The sequence below is a fragment of the Orcinus orca genome, chromosome X, assembly GCF_937001465.1.
Source record: "Orcinus orca chromosome X, mOrcOrc1.1, whole genome shotgun sequence".
NCBI lineage: Eukaryota > Metazoa > Chordata > Mammalia > Artiodactyla > Delphinidae > Orcinus > Orcinus orca.
The window spans coordinates 108,225,233-108,247,223 of NC_064580.1; the positions used below are offsets into that span (position 1 = coordinate 108,225,233).

Consider the following 21,991-nt stretch of genomic DNA (forward strand, 5'->3'; position numbering starts at 1 on the left):
AGAAACACAAAAGAAGGAAAAGACCTACAATAACAAACCCAAAACAATTAAGAAAATGGGAATGGGAACACACATATCGATAATTACCTTAAATGTAAATGGACTAAATGCTCCCACCAAAAGACACAGATTGGCTGAATGGATACAAAAACAAGACCCATATATTTGCTGTCTACAAGAGACCCACTTCAGACCTAGAGACACATACAGACTGAAAGTAAGGGGATGGAAAAAGGTATTTCATGCAAATGGAAACCAAAAGAAAGCTGGAGTAGCAATTCTCATATCAGACAAAATAGACTTTAAAACAAAGACTATTAGAAGAGACAAAGAAGGACACTACATAATGATCAAGGGATCGATCCAAGAGGAAGATATAACAATTGTAAATATTTATGCACCCAACATAGGTGCACCTCAATACATAAGGCAAATACTGACAACCATAAAAGGGGAAATCGACAGTGACACATTCATAGTAGGGGACTTTAACACCCCACTTTCACCAATGGACAGATCATCCAAAATGAAAATAAATAAGGAAACACAAGCTTTAAAAAAAAAAAAAAAAAAAAAAAGTAGCCAAGTATGAAAACAGCTAAAACATCCACTGACAAGCACGTCAATAAAGAAAATGTGGTATGCACATACAATGGAATATTATTCAGCCTTTAAAAAGAAGGAAATCTCATCATTTTCAACAACATGGATGGATCTGAAAACATTAAGTGGGATAAGTCAGTCACAGTAGGACAAATACTGCATAATTCCACTTACAGGAGGTATCTAAAACAGTCAAAAGTGTAGATGCAGAAAATTAAATGGTGGTTGCCAGTGGATGGGGGTAGGGAAAATGGGAGCTATTGTTCAATGGGTGTAAAGTTACAGCTATACAAGATGAATTATTTCTAGAGATCTGCTGTAAAATATAGTGCTTATAGTTAATAGTATGGTATTGTGTACCTAAAATTTGTTAAGAAGGTAGATATCAAGTTAAATGTTCTCATCACAGAAGAAGAAAGCAAAGGGACACAGGGAAACTTGGAGGTGACTGATATGTTTGTTATCTTGACTGTGGTGATGGTATCACAGGTGTGTGTATACTTCTAAACACATTAAATTATATACATTAAAAAAAAAAAAAAAAGGCACAAACCTCCAATTATAAGATAAGTGAGTACTAGGGATGTAATATACATCATAAATATAACTGACACTGTTGTATGTTATATATGAAATTTGTTAAGAGAGTAAATCCTAAGAGTTCTCATCACAAGGAAAAAATATATATTTTCTTTTCTTTTATATCTATATGAGGTGATGTATGTTCACTAAACTTAGTGATAATCAATTCATGATGTATGTAAGTCAAATCATTATCCTGTATACCTTGAACTTATACAAGTGCTGTATGTCAGTTATATCGCAATAGAACTGGAAGAAAATAAAAGAGAGAGTCTAAAAAAAAAAAAAAAAAAAAAATGCCCAGTTACTGGTTAATAATGTCTGGTTTTAATCCATAATCTCCAAGGATGGGACAAGGGGAAAGGGGCTTAAAGTTCTACCTGTGGAATTCTGGTAAAATACGCTCAGCAATAAACATTGTCAAACACTAGAAAATGGTACAAATTCCTTGATGCCTTCAAAATCAATAATCAACAAATACTTATTGAATGCTTCCTCTGGAAAACAATGATTACTGCGTTGAACTCTGGTGAGACTTAGGGTATAAAGAATGAATAATTAGAAATGCTACACTTACATAGGGAGGGAAAAATCAACACACCCCACTATCACCAAAGCTTGGTGATACAACTGAAATAGAACCAAATTTCTCAAAACTCGTAGAGAGGTAGGTTTAGTGTGTTCCTGCCTGAAGGCATGTTCTCTGAAGGTCCTTGGCAGCCTTGTGATTCAATTTTAAGTGCTTTGAACTTTGGTTCAGAACCTGAGTAATAAAAACTGCTTAATTGGGTTCCTTTTTACAGCTTCTATTTTTTTAAGCTTTATTTTAGCAGAAGTTCAAGTGTTTTACCAAGAGAATGACTCATAAGAGTTTGTTTACTTTGTTGAAAAGGTAACTTTTTGATGGTACTCTTGTTGAATCTGGACATCACATAAGGTTACAAATCCGGGACAACAGCCCTCCACCGTGTTCTATCCTAACAACATGGGCTCCAAACTTTATACTGAAATTTACATTTCAATCCCACAATATTTAAGTATGTGCAAATAAGAATTGCAAATAGACCTTTTAGATCATCTTATTAGTACAGCATAACCATGATTAAAAGTCTAAATAATAGGGAGTCTCATTTAATTGGAATTATCTCCCTTTCCACTCATCACTGGCAGCTGGCATTGATAAGAATGAGATAAATATGAACAATACAAAGCCACCTCTGAGCTTTGTTTCTATATTTCTACACTGAGGTCATTCTTCATTGGCTTCTACATCTATAGCCTAGTACAATAAAACTGGAAGTAACTGATCAGAATAACACCCTCCTCATACACAGAAAGTCACTTAAACCAATCCCACATCCAAATCCAACTCTACAAACTAAGGCATGGGAAAAAAGAAGACTCACACATTTTAGAAAGCTTTCTGTCAATGAATTTTACGCTAACTGTTGTTAACTGCAAAAGGTTTTGAACTTATATTTCAATTTTATCTAAATTTGTTATTTATGGTATGGCAAAGACTACAAACCATTCAGACAAAGTATCATACACTAAAACTATCAAATACTCTTCTATGAAAAGTAAAAAAGATATGTAGCAATCAAGGTGGGCAAAATTCAAATTTGAGCCTCTTACAAATTTAATTTACCAGAAGAGAATATTAAGTGTGACATATTTAATGAATTCATTTGTTCAATAAATATTCATCAAACACCTATTATGTGCCAAATACTGTTCTAGGCTCTAAAGTTAATTCCAAAAGCATGGTGGCAGAAAGATGGCATAGCCAGCCCAATTGTAAGTCAAATAGATCAGACAGGTTGCATAGCCCACTGACCATATATACTGGCCCCGCCAATCACAGTGTGGCTTGGAAACAGCATGCTGACTGAGGGACTTGGCAGTGTGTTACAGTTAGGATGCAGCAGAAATCAGCTTTATTGCCATCTATTTAAGAGGTAGTTTGAGAGGAACAATTGAGAAGCACATAGTTTGCCAGCCACTAACACTTGCTGAGCGTACTTGGAGCATAGGGCATTTGGAGTGGGAAACTATGGGAAAAACAGGAGGCATGTATCCATGTTCGAATTTTAGATGCTACTTCATATAGCTTCTCTTCTGTTTTGCCTCTCCATTATTATATACAAGTATGTCTTGCTTAAGAAAATGCAATCAATAGGAAAAAAATCAGAGAGCCGTTCCATTAAAAATTAATCTACCTCACTGTTTCTTTAAGTTACATATATAAATTATATAAATATAAAACTATACATTATGTTACATATATATAAATGATGATCACAAAGTATATGATATAAATATGTGTATTTATACATAGAAAATGTACAATAAAATTCTGCATTTCCTGTGACTCTCATTTTTCAATACCACACATTACTTTTTTTCCAATTAGTGAAGGTGGTTTTGGACCATATTTATTGATTAATTTCAGACACATTAGCATTCAGCCTACTTGTATGTCAATGTGATAATTTTTTAAAGTGTTCTCGAAACTCTAGACTTGAACCATTAATGAGGAGACATAATTGGACTTTAGTAGCGAAGCCTTGTAAATGTCTTAGTTGAAGGTAGAGAAATGAATCTTACCTTACACCTTTAAATTCTATGAAAGGTTTGGGCGTGTCCTTATTAATTTCATTTTTTTTTTTTTGCCTTTGAGCTCATTTCTAACTTCTTCTTACATGACATAAAAGACACAAACGGTCATTTGCTCAAACAGTTAAAGGCTCAAGAGTAATAAAATTAAATACTTCATGTGTTACAGGAATGACTGGCACCAAAATAGCACTGCATATGGTTCAGTTTACACTGACGGGACAGCAGAATCCTCAGCTTTTAGTATAAAGGCTTCAAATGAGACTATTTCCAAGGTTCCAGAAGATTCAAGATTTATCTTCTGTCACCTCTAGACCCTTTCAGAATTATAATGAGAAAGAAAAGTGCTGAAGATAATAAATAGAACTTATTTGTATATGGAGCTAGTTCTGCATCACAGATGACCAAAAAAGCAGAATAACCGTTTTCTGACAGGGCAATTTCCTGACAGGACATGTTGGCATACCTCACAGTCATTCCTTTGCAAATATTTAAAACTGTTTTTTGCTGTTCACAGAAATATAAAGCTACATTTTCAAATGCCAATTCTGAAATCTTGTTCAAATCTTTGTAATAAAAGAGAATCAACATGTAACATGGATATAGTCTCAATCAACTCTATGAATCCTTCAAGACGCCACAGCTTCCCTGTTATGTACTGAAACAAATCCATGCCCCTTCACTTCACTTTTTAGGTTTAGCAACTGCTTTCTTCTATGTTTCACCAACCTCCCTTTTTCATCAATCTTCAATAGTCTCTCTGCTTCAGCCATGTTATCTATCATGTTTGTCATTCAAATGATCTGACTTACCCTTGTCCGGCCTTTGTGTTAACCATATAATAAATGGGCCCTAAAGAGTTAAAAGGAAAAGAACAAAGCTTTTTTTCCCCAGTCTTCACAACCCCAGGGTATATATCCCCTTTGAGCCTGCCCTGTAGCTGAAGCAGTTCAAAAAGAGCAACCAAATTATGCACCTAAAAAGAGGACAGTTGCTTTGTTTCCCAGGGCATAGTCATTTCTGTGACACTCAGCCAGGGAGCCAGTCTTTTCCTTCTGAAATCATGTAGATCCTCAAAGGAAAATACATAATTCCACTGAGTAAAGAGTTATTTAAGAAGAAAACACCAGAATTATTCTCCATACTGTGGTGTAGGTTTTAATCTAGATTGAGAAAGAAGCATTAAAGGGTTAAACAAAGTATTAAGCAAAGTGGGCTCAGGGATAGGCAGCTGAAATGGATGAGTGTGCAGAGATGAGATATTTTCAGACTGAGAGCAAAAGGCCATGTAGCCTCAGAAGCAGCAAGGCTGAAGAATTGGGAAACTGACCTAGCTATTCCTGGATAAAGAGTGTCCATCAACAAGAGAGATGGTCAAAGGTAAAACCACACTGTGTAATATGTCTATAATTAGTGGTAACTGCGTATTGTTTTATAAAGTTAGTTTAAGAATCTATATAGAGAATTACTTCCATGCAATTTAGCCCTACTAGGTGAACCTCCCATTTGATAATGACTTGGTATCTAGGAAGCGACGAATTGTGACTGACTGTGGCTACCTATACTCGTGGCTAAATGAAGAGCAAAGGGGAGTTTTACAGAAATGAGGACTTCCTGAAGGTTGCATGAAGGTACAACTTCTATAGTGCATCACTGTAAATATCCTTCCTCCAATTTTCCACCTGTTTGGTTCTCTTCCCTTCTCCACAGTCGGCATCCAAACTTACCTGTGCAATATACATTTTTGCACATATCAGCCTAACTTAAAATCATTTGTATGTAGGGGTGTGCTATATAAGTGTCTATATAAGGAAATATTGTCTCCCTTGTTGGAAACAAAATGCAGACAACCTGTGGATTTAGCACTGGGTAGAAAACTTCCTAGCTGATGAGGAACATAATAAATCAAGGTGACTGAGTGCCAAGGGAAGGTGAAATTCAGGGGCTGAGTCTTCCACCCCCAACAGCTTCTCCTTGTAGCTTCTACTTTTAGTACTAGATCGTGGAAGATCTAAGTTGCATTAACTCAGGGGAGATGAAATTCCCTTAGCAGAGAATCTTAACCCATGGTCCATGGATGTAGAATGACTTCAAGCTTCCTGAAACCCTTGAAATACATGGCAGATACTGTGTGTGTGTGCATTTTTTTCTGCAAAGAAGATAGAGAGCTTTGACTAGACTCTCAAAGCATTTAGTAGTGTGCCCCCCTCTACCCCCTGCTGTGAAGAACCACTTCTCTGGGCATTGGGACGTGCTGAAGGATTTTCAGAAGAATGGTGTGATCTGATTTGTGTTTTTACAAAGATCACCGGTAACAATATGGAGGAGAGTCTGGAGTTCCCTTTTCATTAGAAGAAGAAACTTTAACACATAAAGTAAATACCCTATCTCCTTTAAATCTGTTACAGAGTGGCATCCCCCAAAATAAAGAATTTCCAACTTCAGTTTGGCACTCAATACTGTTTGGAAACCATTTTTTCAAATGAGAATATTGAAAGCATGGAGCACAGTGTGGACATCATGTACTAGGGCTGCACCTAATAATGTAGTGGAAAGAACATCGGTCATGAATTTATTTTTTAGCTCTGCTATCTACTCAAGCTATGTACTTCTATAAAATAGGGGTCATGACGATTATCACTACATCACAGGGTTATGACAAGGACTAAATACAAGCAATATGTGAACCCACTCAGCAGACTACTTGACACATAGTGGTCAATAATATTTATTGTCATTAATATTCCCACATCTCCATCTTCCGTCCTGCATCACCGGAGCTGCAGATATGTATGTACACTCCATCTTGGCCAGGTCAAAAACCTCCCTCATTACTCATCTGAAGCTCCTGACGCACACTTTGAGCAGACAACCTTCCCCTCCTTTATCCAAGACTCGAACTTCAACACTTGCCACTCCGTTTTGGAATTTACTTCCTGTCTCAGAGGAAGCAATGAACCCTTTCAAAGCCTTTCCTTCCACCTGAGATTCCGAAACATTCTCCAATAGAGCCTTATTCCAGTCATTATATTCAGTTGTACTCACTCTTCAAATCCTTGGATTTGGCGTCTTTCTCTAAGATTATTGAAACTGTTTACTCTAAGGCAGTAGATCCTCATCTGAATGCACATTGGAATTCCTTGAGATTTTTTTAATGCCTGGGTCCCACCACTGAAAATTCTGATTTAATTGGTCTGAAGAGCAGGGTTGGCACTGGGATTTGTAAAACTCCCTAGGTAATTTTAATGTCCAACCAAGGTAGAGAATCTCTGGTCTAAAGTCAGAAGTGACCTTTTAATTGCCTGTTTTATTGCTTTTTCTCAATTTTCATTCTATTTGTTGAAGTGTTTGACTATTTAGTCACATCTTCCCACTGGAAAGCCTCTTCCCTTAGCTTATGTGATACCCCTTCCCCTTGATTCTTCTCTGACATCTCAAGACCAACTCTTTTCTTCTGCCCACTCCTTTAAATTCAGATGTTTCTCAGGGTATTATACTTGGCTCTCTTTATTTCTGACTGTACATATTCTCACTGGATGATTTTTTTCTACTCTCACTACTTCAGGAACCATCTATTTCTAGATGATTACACACACACACACACACACACAGTGACACCATTTCCTTGAACTTAAGATCTGAATTTGGAGCTATCTCTGCATACAGCAGTTGGATCTAATGTCAGACTGCCTGGGTTCCAATGCCAGTCCTATGACTTACTACCTCTGTAATATTGGGCAAGTTATTGAGCATCTCTGTGCCTCACTTTACTCATCTTTACAATGGGGATAATAATGATCCCAACCTCATAGCATATTGGGAAGATTAAATAACATAATCCATCTAAAGTGCCTTACTCAATGCCTAGTGCTTAATGAATGTTAGATATTTCACTTATAATCATCGTTATCATTCCCCAAAGAGAGTACATGTTTCTAGCTTCTAGACTCTCATAGTACTTTACCTACACCACTATTGCAACATCAATCATATTGCAGCACTGTAGCTGGTTTATACCTGCCTTCCTAAACGTACTCTGAATTCTTTGAGGGTAAAGATTGCTTCTTATTCATCTATATCTTCAGAGAACTTGGCACAGATAAGCAGAACACAGATAGGAAATAGGTTTCATCTCTCTTGCCAACTCTAATTGACTGACAATGTTTGCATGGAATGCTGTGATGATAAGGATGTGAGGCCGCAGTTGGGCTCAACAAGAAAGAGCACAACTGTTTGATCAGGGATGTCTGCCATAGGACAGGTAGAGAGAGCAGTGGCACAAGTGCCATTGATATCCCATACCAGTTTTAGACGCTATATAAATAATTATTTATTGATTAAATTTTCATGAACAAATTATATTGGCTGAAAGACATGAGCAAATTGGAGCTGTTGCTAAATAACTTACTTTTCTCTTAGAGTTTAATTTTTTGGGCAGTCATTATAGATTTTTATGCTAGAAACTTGTGACAACTAGAAGCATAACATGCTTACAGCAGAAAATTCATCACAAGTGATCAAATGCTGTTGAAATTTTCATTTCATAGGCTTTGCTACATTATATTACACCTGCCATCTGTGACATTTACCACGTAAATACAGATTCTGAGGTTGAGTTCTTTCAAGATTTTTGTAGGAACTGTTATCCAAACTGTTTAGACATAAGCCAACAATAGTTTATACTACTGCTAAGTGCTTGAAATAAGAGTCAAGAAATGTGCTTTTCAAATCTGGGCTTCTGTCTACACCTTGAACCCACAAGTGGCAATACTGTTTGAGCAGCTTCCGCTGTGGGATGAAGTGGCTTATTAGCCAGGGGCAATTAAGAGGAAAATAACAGTCACTTGTGCCCATTTATTTCAAGATGAACTGCATTCACCTAACAAAGTACCTGGAAGAGTTGACACTAAATGAATGTTTGATGCATAAATGAGTAACTGAAAAAACGGATGGATGGATAGATGGATGACAGATAAGCTTTGCTCCCATGTAATCTTGGTAAATACAGATTGGCAGTTTTCGTTTTTTTCCACCAGATGGCGATAATGTGAGATTTAGGTTTAGGTTGTAATACAGAAAGCAGAAAACAACCAACCAAACAAAAACCATATTAGGAGAAAGAGAAGCCACAAAACAGAGGTTACGAAGGGAGAAATGAAATGTCTGTGTCAGCTTCAGTATCTCAGGAGTCTACGATCTTCTGGGATTTGTAATAGGTCCTCCCTATACCTTTTTTTATGCATGGGTGACTTTCATTCATAATTACTTTTCAGTAAAACGGCTATATTCAAAACTAATCTTACCTGTTATAAAAATTATAGGGCAATTCTCATAACTAAAATTATTATCCTTGATTTATATAACGATATTTTTTTTCATTTGTTTTTTACTAATTTCTTAGTTAACGGATGCCTCCCTTGGAAGTGAGGCTGCTTGGGAAGAGTTGCTAGCCTGTGTGCCTCCAGGAAATGTACCCCTGCTATTAGACCTACCAAAAGTCATATAAAGTAAGCTTGCCTAAGCCTCATTCATCCTATTAGCAAAGAATTGTGAATAATAATAGATTAGTGTCCATCTCTTAATTCGAAAGCTTTTGGAAAATAAGAAAACCAGTTTTAAAATCCAGCACTCTGTGTACATGGCGGAGGGGGGATTCTGCTTTCTTGGCAAATAAAGATAAGAATATGAAGATACTTTTAAATGGGATCAAGTATTTCCTCTTATTAATGTTTCCCCCCAACAAGCCCTGAATTGAATGACACAGTAACTTCCCTAAAAAGTGAAAAACAACAAACAGACTCAGGAATATTTCATTATAAATTACATAGCATATCATCTACCCTTTACTAAAGAAAATCAGAACAGAAAGCCTTTTTAAACCTCCTTGTAAACCCTTGGTCATCGGAACACAAAGAGGCTGACAAGTCTTTTAGGGAAGGAAATGAAGGGAAACTAACAATTACTGAGTCCCTAAAAACTTTCACACTTATGATCACAATTAATCCATATCACAACCTTATGATGTACATACGAGAGTCACAGACTTGATTTCCAAACCCAACTCTTACTACTTCTTAGCTGCAGAAACTGGAAAAGTATTTCTCTCCAAGCTTCAGTTACCTCATTGGTAAACTGGAGATAACATCTCATATCTCATAAGGCATGCATGAGCAGTAAATTTAAGCATCTAGCAGAGTCCTGGAAAAGAGCAGGTACTATTCAAGTTTTTTTATTATTATTATTACTACTTTTATCATTGTGATTATGGTGTTGATGATGATAATGATGAAGTCAACTTTGCAGTGAACTTTACAGGCTCAGAGGGCTGAAGTAACTTGCTTAAGGCTGCACAGCTGGTGAGCTTAAAAGGCATCTAGCACAGTGTCTGGAACTATAGCAGGTGCCCAATCAACACTATGTTATCTTTCTTCCTTCCTATCTTAAAACTCAATGATTTTCTAAGAATTTTACTCCTTAAAAATAATGTCAGGCTCACCTTGAGCTAGGTCGATGCAAGATGCTACCATGTATTTGTGAAAATCAACATTTTTTTTTACACATAGGTAGCAATATATGGACTAGAACAACAAAGAGGATTCCAGACTTCACAAAAAAGATGATCACGGGGCCCACAATTTTGCCTAATGTAGGTTAATTCATTTCTCTCCCAAAGAGGTACATATTTCCCTTCCTAGGCGTCTGTAAAGATCATGAAGTCAGTAGCAAGAAGACCCCAAGTTTCTAGACCTTCACTTCCTGGATATTTATACTTTACATAAGTCAATATAGCAAAGGATGGTGCTAGTTAAAATTTTAAATAGGTTGAAAACATGTTTATTTCAGTTCATGGATGATAGAATCAGGTTTTTGCCCTTGACTTTTTTCAGGTCTCACTCTACACATTCTACCTGGGTAATCTCATCCATCCCCAGGCATCTCCTACTATAAGAAACCTGTGAATTCAAATCTACTTATATCAACAGTCCAGATCGTTCCTGAACTCTAGGCACACATTAACAACTGCTTGACAGGAAAATCTACCAGGATGTCACCCAAGCAACTTAAACTTAACATGTTCAGAAAGAAACTCATTCTCTTCCCTTCCAAACCCACTCGTATTTTACTTCTCTTGGTAAATGGATCACCATCCTCCCAGTTTTCCAACCTTGAAATTTAGAGTCATCCTTGACTCTGTTATCTCTTTCAACCTCGACAAGTAATCAATTACTAAGTCTTATCAATTCTACCACACTAATACCTCTTGAATATGTTTCTTCACCTCTACTGATACAGCCAGAGCTTAGACATTCATCACCATTCTTAGCCTGGGCTATTTCAGTTCCTTCAGAGATTGCCTCCCTGCACCCAATTTTCCCCAATTGCAATCAATCGTCTATACTGCTGCTTACACAACTACAATTCGCTTCTACAATTATCATCCTAAAAATTATAATTCATCGTGAAATTCTCTATCACTTAAAAGCTTTTTGTAAAAAAAAAGTTTAAAGAAAAAAAGGAACTCCTAAATTGGGCATGCAAGACTTTTTGTCATCTGGCGCCAATGCACCTCACTCTTTTTATATTGAAATTTTCATCATGCTAGGCCTTTTCACAGTTTTATCCTTTGCACCTGCTAATCTACCCTCTTGAAATGTCCTTTTCCTAGTACACTCTTATTCAAATGTCAAGACCTTGATCAAATATCACCTTTCTATGGACCCTGACTCACCCATGTACTTCCATAGCACTTTATCTGTAAAAGTACTTACTACATTTAATTGTAATGATTTGTTGGATGTCTATTTTCTCCACCACATTATGAGTTTCCTACAAGCAGAAACTATCATGGTCATCTCCATCCCCAGCATCTGACTGGAGGCCTAACACATAGCAAGTGCTAAATAAAAACTTAATGAGTAGAGACCACTTCAAGATGGCAGAGGAGTAAGAAGTGGAGATCACCTTCCTCCCCACATATACATCTACATGTGGAACATCTCCTACAGAACACCTACTGAATGCTGGCAGAAGACCGCAGACCTCCCAAAAGGCAAGAAACTCCCCACGTACCTGGGTAGGGCAAAAGAAAAAAGAAAAATCAGAGACAAAAGAATAGGGATGGGACCTGCACCAGTGGGAGGGAGCTGTGAAGGAGGAAAGATTTCCACACACTAGGAAGCCCGTTCGCGGGCGGAGACTGTGGGTGGCGGAGGGGGGAAGCTTCGGAGCCACGGAGGAGAGCACAGCAACAGGGGAGCGGAGGGCAAAGCGGAGAGATTCCCGCACAGAGGATCAGGGCCGACCGGCACTCACCAGCCCGAGAGGCTTGTCTGCTCACCCGCTGGCGTGGGCGGGGCTGGGAGTTCAGGCTTGGGCTTCGGTCGGAGCGCAGGCAGAGGACTGGGGTTGCCTGCGTGAACACAGCCTCCAGGGGGTTAGTGCGCCACGGCTAGCCGGGAGGGAGTCCAGGAAAAAGTCTGGAGCTGCCGAAGAGACAAGAGACTTTCTCTTGCCTCTTTGTTTCCTGGTGCGTGAGGAGAGGGGATTAAGAGCGCCGCTTAAAGGAGCTCCAGAGACGGGCGCAAGCCGCGGCTAAAAGCGCAGACCCAAGAGACGGGCATGAGACGCTAAGGCTGCTGCCGCCGCCACCAAGAAGCCTGTGTACGAGCACAGGTCACTCTCCACACCTCCCCTCCCGGGAGCCTGTGCAGCCCGCCACTGCCAGGGTCCCGGGATCTGGGGACAACTTCCCCGGGAGAACACACGGCGTGCCTCAGGCTATTGCAAAGTCACACTGGCCTCTGCCGCCGCAGGCTCGCCACGCATTCCATACCCCTCCCTCCCCCGGTCTGAGTGAGCCAGAGCCCCCGAATCAGCCGCTCCTTTAACCCCCTCCTGGCTGGGCGAAGAACAGACCCCAGAGGGTGACCTACACGCAGAGGCGGGTCCAAATCCAAAGCTGAATCCCAGGAGCTGTGCGAACAAAGAAGAGAAAGGGAAATCTCTCCCAGCAGCCTCAGGAGCAGCGGATTAAATCCCCACAATCAACTTGAGGTACCCTGTATCTGTGGAATACCTGAATAGACAACAAATCATCCCAAAATTGAGGTGGTGGATTTTTGGAGCAACTGTAGACTTGGGGTTAGCTGTATCCAACTGACTAGTTTCTGATTTTTTTGTCTATCTTAGTATAGTTTTTAGCGCTTGTTATCATTGGTGGATTTGATTATTCGTTTGGTTGCTCTCTTCCCTTTTTTATTACTTTTTAAACTTTTTTGAAATTTTAATAATTTTTAAAATTTTAATTATTTTATTTTACTTATTTTTCTTTCTTTTTTGTTTTCTTCCTTTTCTTCTGAGCCATGTGGCTGACAGGGTCTTGGTGCTCCAGCCAGGCCTGAGACTCTGAGGTGGGAGAGCTGATTTCAGGACAATGGACCACGAGAGACCTCCTGGCCTCATGTAATATCAAGCAGCGAGAGCTCTCCCAGAGATCTTTGTCTCAACATTAAGACCCAGCTCCACTTAGCGACCAACAAGAGCCAGTGCTGGACACCCTATGCCAAACAACTAGCAAGACAGGAACACAACCCCACCCATTAGCAGAGAGGCTGCCTAAAATCATACTAAGGTCACAGACACCCCAAAACACACCACCGGACATGGTCCTGCCCACCAGAAAGACAAGATCCAGCCTCATACACCAGAACACAGGCACTAGTCCCCTCCACCAGGAAACCTACACAACCGACTGAACCAACTTTAGCCGCTGGGGACAGACACCAAAAACAACGGGAACTACGAACCTGCAGCCTGCGAAAAGGAGACCCCAAACACAGTAAGACAAGCAAAATGAAAAGACACAGAAACACACAGTAGATGAAGAAGGTAAAAACGCACCAGACCTAACAAATGAAGAGGAAATAGGCAGTCTACCTGAAAAAGAATTCAGAATAATAATAGTAAAGATGATCCAAAATCTTGGAAATAGAATTGAGAAAATATAAGAAACGTTTAACAAGGACCTAGAAGAACTAAAGAGCAAACAAACAATGATGAACAACACAATAAATGAAAATAAAAACTCTCTAGAAGGGATCAATAGCAGAATAACTGAGGCAGAAGAACGGATAAGTGACTTGGAAGATAAAATAGTGGAAATAACTACTGCAGAGCAGAATAAAGAAAAAAGAATGAAAGGAACTGAGGACAGTCTCAGAGACCTCTGGGACAACATTAAACGCACCAACATTCGAATCATAGGGGTTCCAGAAGAAGAAGAGAAAAAGAAAGGGACTGAGAAAATATTTGAAGAGATTATAGTTGAAAACTTCCCTAATATGGGAAAGGAAATAGTCAATCAAGTCCAGGAAGTGCAGAGAGTCCCAAATAGGATAAATCCAAGGAGAAACATGCCAAGACAAATATTAATCAAACTATCAAAAATTAAATACAAAAAAAAAAATTGAAAGCAGCAAGGAAAAAACAACAAATGACATACAAGGGAATCCCCATAGGGTTAAGAGCTGATCTTTCAGCAGAAACTCTGCAAGCCAGAAGGGAGTGGCAGGATATATTTAAAGTGATGAAAGGGAAAAACCTACAACTAAGATTACTCTACCCATCAAGGATCTCATTCAGATTTGACAGAGAAATTAAAACCTTTACAGACAAGCAAAAACTAAGAGAGTTCAGCACCACCAAACCACCTTTATAGCAAATGCTAAACAAACTTCTCTAGGCAGGAAACACAAAAGAAGGAAAAGACCTACAATAACAAAACCAAAACAATTAAGACAATGGTAATAGGAACATACATGTCGATAACTACCTTAAACGTAAATGGATTAAATGCTCCAACCAAAAGACATAAACTGGCTGAATGGATACAGAAACAACACCCATATATATGCTGTCTATAAGAGACTCACTTCAGACCTAGGGACACATACCGACTGAAAGTGAGGGGATGGAAAAAGATATTCCATGCAAATGGAAATCAAAAGAAAGCTGGAGTAGCAATTCTCATATCAGACAAAATAGACTTTAAAATAAAGACTATTACAAGAGACAAAGAAGGACACTACATAATGATCAAGGTATCAATCCAAGAAGAAGATATAACAACTGTAAATATTTATGCACCCAACACAGGAGCACCTCAATACATAAGGCAAATGCTAACAGCCATAAAAGGGGAAATCGATAGTAACACAATCATAGTAGGGGATTTCACACTCCACTTTCACCAATGGACACATCATCCAAAATGAAAATAAATAAGGAAACACAAGCTTTAAATGATACATTAAACAAAATGGACGTAATTGAGATTTATAGGACATTCCATCCACAAACAACAGAATACACTTTCTTCTCAAGTGCTCATGGAACATTCTCCAGGATAGATCATATCTTGGGTCACAAATCAAGCTCTGGTGAATTTAAAAACATCGAAATCATATCAAGTATCTTTTCCAACCACAAGGTCATGAGACTAGATGTCAATTACAGGAAAAAAACTGGAAAAAATAAAAACACATGGAGGCTAAACAGTATGCTACTAAATAACCAAAAGATCACTGAAGAAATCAAAGAGGAAATCAAAAAATACCTAGAAACAAATGACAGTGAAAACACGATCACCCAAAACCTATGGGATGCAGCAATAGCACTTCTAAGAGGGAACTTTATCACAATACAATTCTACCTTAAGAAACAGGAAACATCTCAAATGAACAACCTAAGTTTGCACCTAAAGCAATTAGAGAAGGAAGAACAAAAAAACCCCAAAGTTCACAGAAGGAAATAAATCATAAAGATCCGATCAGAAATAAATGAAAAAGAAATGAAGGAAACAACATCAAAGATCAAAAAAACTAAAAGCTGTTTCTTTGAGAATACGATAAACCACTAGCCAGACTCATCAAGAAAAAAAGGGAGAAGACTCAAATCAATAGAATTAGAAATGAAAAAAGAGAAGTAACAACTGACACTGCAGAAATAAAAAGGATCATGAGGGATTAGTACAAGTAACTATATGCCAATATAATGGACAACCTGGAAGAAATGGACAAATTCTTAGAAAAGTACAGCCTTCCAAGACTGGACCAAGAAGAAATAGAAAATATAAACAGACCAATCACAAGCACTGAAATTGAAACTGTGATTAAATATCTTCCAACAAACAAAAGCCCAGGACCAGATGGATTCACAGGCGAATTCTATCAAACATTGAGAAAGGAGCTAATACCTATCCTTCTCAAACTCTTCCAAAATATAGCAGAGGGAGGAATACTCCCAAACTCATTCTACAAGGCCACCAACACCATGATACCAAAACCAGACAAAGATGTCACCAAAAAGGAAAACTAGAGGCAAATATCACTGATGAACATAGATGCAAAAATCCTCAACAAGGAGCCTGTGCTCCACAACGGGAGAGGGCACAACAGTGAGAGGCCCACATACCGCAAAAAAAAAAAAAAAAAAAAACTTCAACAAAATGCTAGCAAACAGAATCCACCAGCACATTAAAAGGATCATACACCATGATCAAGTGCGGTTTATCCCAGGAATGCAAGGATTCTTCAATATATGCAAATCAATCAAAGTGATATACCATATTAACAAACTGAAGAATAAAAACCATATACTAATCCCAATAGATGCAGAAAAAGCTTTTGAAAAATTCAACTCCCAAATATGATAAAAACCCTCCAGAAAGTAGGCATATAGGGAACACACCTCAACATAATAAAGGCCATATATGACAAACCCACAGCCAATATCGTTCTCAGTGGTGAAAAACTGAAACCATTTACTCTAAGATCAGGAACAAGACAAGGTTGCCTGCCCACTCTCACCACAATTATTCAACATAGTTTTGGAAGTTTTAGCCACAGCAACCAGAGAAGAAAAAGAAAGAAAAGGAATCCAAATCAGAAAAGAAGTACAACTGCCACTGTTTGCAGATGAAAGATACTATACATAGAGAATCCTAAAGCTGCCACCAGAAAACTACTAGAGCTAATCAATGAATTTGGTAAAGTCACAGGATACAAAATTAATGCACAGAAATTTCTTGCATTCCTATACACTAATGATGAAAAATCTGAAAATGAAATTAAGGAAACACTCCCATTTTCCACTGCAACAAAAAGAATAAAATACCTAGGAATAAACCTACCTAAGGAGACAAAAGACCTGTATGCAGAAAACTATAAGACACTGATGAAAGAAATTAAAGATGATACAAACACATGGAGAGATATACCATGTTCTTGGATTGGAAGAATCAACATTGTGAAAATGACTATACTACCCAAAGCAATCTACAGATTCAGTGCAATCCCTATCAAACTACCAATGGCATTTTTCACAGAACCAGAAGAAAAAAAATTCACAATTTGTATGGAAGCACCAAAGACCCCAAATAGCCAAAGCAATCTTGAGAAAGAAAAACGGAGCTGGAGGAATCAGGCTCCTTGACTTCAGACTATACTACAAAGCTCCAGTAATCAAGACAGTATGGTACTGGCACAAAAACAGAAATATAGATCAATGGAACAAGGTAGAAAGCCCAGAGATAAACCCATGTACTTATGGTTACCTTATCTTTGATAAAGGAGGCAAGAATATACAATGTAGAAAAGACAGCCTCTTCAATATGTGGTGCTGGGAAAAACTGGATAGCTACATGTAAAAGAATGAAATTAGAACACTCCCTAACACCATACACAAAAATAAACTGAAAATGGATTAAAGACCTAAATGGAAGGCCAGACAATATAAAACTCTTAGAGGAAAACATAAGCAGAACACTCTATGACATAAATCACAGCAAGATCCTTTTTGACCCACCTCCTAGAGAAATGGAAATAAAAACAAAAATAAACAAATGGGACCTAATGAAACTTAAAAGCTTTTACACTGCAAAGGAAACCATAAACAAGATAAAAACACAACCTTCAGAATGGGAGAAAATATTTGCAAATGAAGCAACTGACAAAGGATTAACCTCCAAAATTTACAAACAGCTCATGCAGCTCAATATCAAAAAAACAAACAACCCAATCCAAAAATGGGCAAAAGACCTAAATACACATTTCTCCAAAGAAGATATACAGATCGCCAACAGACACATGAAAGGATGCTCAACATCATTAATCATTAGAGAAATGCAAATCAAAAGTACAATGAGGCATCACCTCACACCGGTCAGAACGGCCGTCATCAAAAAGTGTACAAACAATAAATGCTGGTCGGGGTGTGGAGAAAAGGGTACGCTCTTGCACTATTGGTGGGAATGTAAATTGATACAGCTACTATGGAGAACAGTGTGGAGGTTCCTTAAAAATCTAAAAATAGAACTACCATATGACCCAGCAATCCCACTACTGGGCATATACCCTGAGAAAACCATAATTCAAAAAGAGTCATGTATCACAATGTTCATTGCAGCCTTATTTACAGTAGCCAGGTCGTGGAAGCAACCTAAGTGTCCATCGACAGATGAATGGATAAAGAAGATGTGGCACATATATACAATGGAATATTACTCAGCCATAAAAAGAAACGAAATTGAGTTATCTGTAGTGAGATGGATGGACCTAGAGTCTGTCATTCAGAGTGAAGTACGTCAGAGAGAGAAAAACAAATACCGTATGCTAACACATATATATGGATCTAAAAGAAAAAAAATGGTTCTGAAGAACCTAGGGGCAGGACAGGAATGAAGATGGAGATGTAGAGAATGGAGTTGAGGACACGGGGATGGGGAAGGATAAGCTGGGACAAAGTGAGAGTGTGGCATGGACATGTATACACTACCAAATGTAAAATAGATAGCTAGTGGGAAGCAGCTGCATAGCACAGGGAGATCAGCTCGGTGCTTTGTGTCCACCTAGACGGGTGGGATGGGGAGGGTGGGAGGGAGACACAAGAGGGAGGAGAAATGGGGATATATGTATACATATAGCTGATTCACTGTGTTATACCGCAGCAACTAACACAACATTGCAAAGCAATTATACTCCAATAAAGATGTTAAAAAATAAACTTATTGAATAATAATAGGTTATTAAAATGAAATTAGGGTGACATCTTTAAAGACAAACTTCTCTTGTCTCAGAATTCATTTTGATCACAATGCAGAGAGACAAAATCCGAGGCTGGCTAGTTCTTTATATTGACTTAATATAAAATTGCTTATACTTTTAGAACAAACTGCCACCAGAAATACATTCTTATTTAAATTCACAACATTATTAGGTCAGGCACTCTACACTCCAATTCCATAAGCCACAAGTCACAATTGTAAGTTCATATTCTGTAAAGACAAACTTAATAGAAAAATATTTTAATGGTAACTACACATTTCTTAAAGTATAATAGAACACCCCCCCCAAAAATTCCCATAAGACATTTTCCAATTTCCAGTTACGCAGAAGAATAAAATTACTCATAACAAAGTTTCAGTCTTTAGCTGAATAAATAGGGAAGATTAAAATGAATTACTTGAAAAGACAGATATAAGACCTTTAGCAAGTATGTTAAGAGCTAAAAAATGAGTAACATAGTTAATATAAACATTTAGTGCATATCTAAATGTTGGTATGAATATCTTAAATCTTTGGCTCCATTTAAAGTTTTTCTAACATAAGGTTCCAATACTAATTAGAATACAGCAATTTTCATTTGTAATAACCACACTTTACATGATCTTTGGTGATCCCAGAGAATTTGCCTTTCTAACAAGTCTGTGGGTGATGCTGTTCCTGCTGGTCCAAGGTCCATGCTTTGAGAACCACTGATCTAGATAATAAAATTATTTTTTTTTTAAATCTCAACACAGACTTATTCTTTTTTAAAAAAAGTAACCTGTGCCAATGTCAGTATCTTTTTTTTTTCCTGTGTAGTTAAAATAGTCTAATACCACGTATCTATCAATTGAAAAGAAATAAGGAAATAATATTTCTATCTGTTTTCTATTTATTAGAAACTGTCTTGTCAATCCATAATTGAAAAACCAAGGCTGTCCAAAGGATATGCCCCACATTACGGCTGTGGTAGGAAGGGTTCCAACCAATTCTTACCTTCCCTTAGGACTGTGTTGCACAAGGTTTCAGCATTCTGTGGACAAACTTTCTGGACCTTTGCTTGGTAGTCCCCACTAACCTTTTTAAAGCTCTTTTAGATGCCAAATATTTATTTGAGACTTTTGTCCCATATAGGCAATGGCTTGAAAAGCACTTAGCTGTTTACTTTTCATCTTACTATAAATTATTTATCCTTCAGTCTGTAAATGGCTATTTGTAGGATTAGACAAATTTTGAATGCTCTGATAAGAGGATTGTTGCATCCAAATTCATGCACAATCCGACAACCTCAGCTGGATTGGCATATGAAACAGATTCACTAAGCATATGTAAGTAGCGCAAATTATTAACCAGTTAACATCAGCAAATTTGTTTTTGAAACTTATGTTTATGCATACAAGCATTCCCTAATGAGAAATAATATTAGCTATAAAAATCCAATAAAAACATACCTTGAGTAGATTTCTCTACTTCTTTCCTCTTCCTACTCTGGCTATTGTAATTCATCCTCAGCTCTTGGTTATACTCATGCAGAGTTTCTCTGGAGTTGTATGACTGTCTTGGTTTTCTTCCATCTTCACTCTCATCGGAAGAACTAGTATAAGCTAGGTCCATTTCATGCTTGACTTTTGACAGAGGCTGATAGGGTTTGCAGTCTGTTTGCTCCATCTCTGATTAAGCAAGCTCAGTTTCATGAAAAAAGGAACTCCTTTAATGTAAGCAGTCCTGAAAGAAAGAGGGAAAAACACAAGCCATCTTAGATTTGTCCTTTTGCGAGAAAATGCATCTGGCCGATTCACAATTGGTCCTGATAATACTGTCAAAGGAGGGGAGCAAAAGACAAACTAGATGACATGAAGCTAGCCGGAGGCAATAATAACACTGTGTTACACGCATACCTTGTCAAGCAGTTAGGATTAAGCTGGAGGTAGCAGTATTAGAAAATACTCAAGGTGAAAGAGAGTCTTCAAAAATATTTGTATTGGAAGGCAAATAAAGGACAGCGTTTTTCTATGGTGTGTGCATGTGTTTAATGTTAAAGTCTGTGGTCAGATTAAAAAAACATTATAAGATTTGAAAGTGGCCAGAAGTACAAATATTAACCCAGCACATCCTACATCTGAAATGAAAACTGGTAAGAGAACTACATTCAGAAAAAAACACATACTTGCCTCTGGTTTAATACTGCATTTAAGAAAGGGGCTCTGAGGAAGAGAATGATTCTGAGTTAGAGAGGCTCATGAAATAAAGTGCCCTTAAGGGGGACTGAGCTCTATGTGTTCATACAGTGGCTTCTGCGCCTCAGGCTTGCAGAGCATTTTTAATGAGTTAGGTGGTGGTAAATTTTTGTTCTTCATAGTACCGAGAGGATATAAACAACACTTCTGGTGAGTATACTGGTGTAGGAACAGCAGGATCTAAATTGGGTTTAGAAATAGAGATTTAACACTTCATGATAAATCACTGAAAGAACCCCCCTTCCCCACAGAATGCTGAGCTAGGAGCCACTAAGGCTCTTAAGACCCATAGAGGCATTATCCACCTTACTTAGCACAGAGTGGTCAGAGAAGATCAAATGCCACCTGAGCTGTCAAAGTCTTCTGAAAAGTTTAAAGTCCTGTCAAAATGTTCTTATTTTCATTCTCATTTTCATCCACTGTTGTAACTCTGCAACTTGGTCCTTTCATACAATGTTAAAGAAACCTAGCTTGAAACCAAATAATGCCATGATTTTATTTTGCAGTGAAAATGACTCCCTTATTTTTCTTCAGCTCTTCACCATATGCATTGTCAAAGAAATCTTCAGGCATCTAGGTAGTGGCTCCTTTATCATGTACAGTATCTCACTTTTTGGAATTTCTATTGCATGTACAGCAAAAAGAACACTGAAATCACTCAATAAAGCTTATCAATTGACTGATATGCATTCAATGGTACATAATGCTTCGTAGTATGAGCAACGTTTCACCAGTTGAAGCCTTAGTTCCCTAACCAGGTCCTTGAAGGCAGACTCTGAGTCTTATTCCTCTTTATGTCCCCCATACCACTTAGCACTACTCTAGGCACATACATAGTAAAAACTATTTAAC

At 37.9% G+C, this 21,991-nt stretch overlaps 1 protein-coding gene across 1 annotated transcript in view; it reads right to left on the bottom strand.

The window, feature by feature from the left end:
- Positions 1-21,991, bottom strand: part of LOC117196875 (teneurin-1-like) — a 284,497-nt gene that overhangs the window by 62,384 nt on the left and 200,122 nt on the right. Inside the window, exon 2 of the mRNA XM_049704538.1 lies at positions 20,354-20,627. Coding sequence (XP_049560495.1) covers positions 20,354-20,570 — 217 coding nt within the window. The 5' untranslated portion in view covers positions 20,571-20,627. The remainder of the gene's footprint in view (positions 1-20,353; positions 20,628-21,991) is intronic.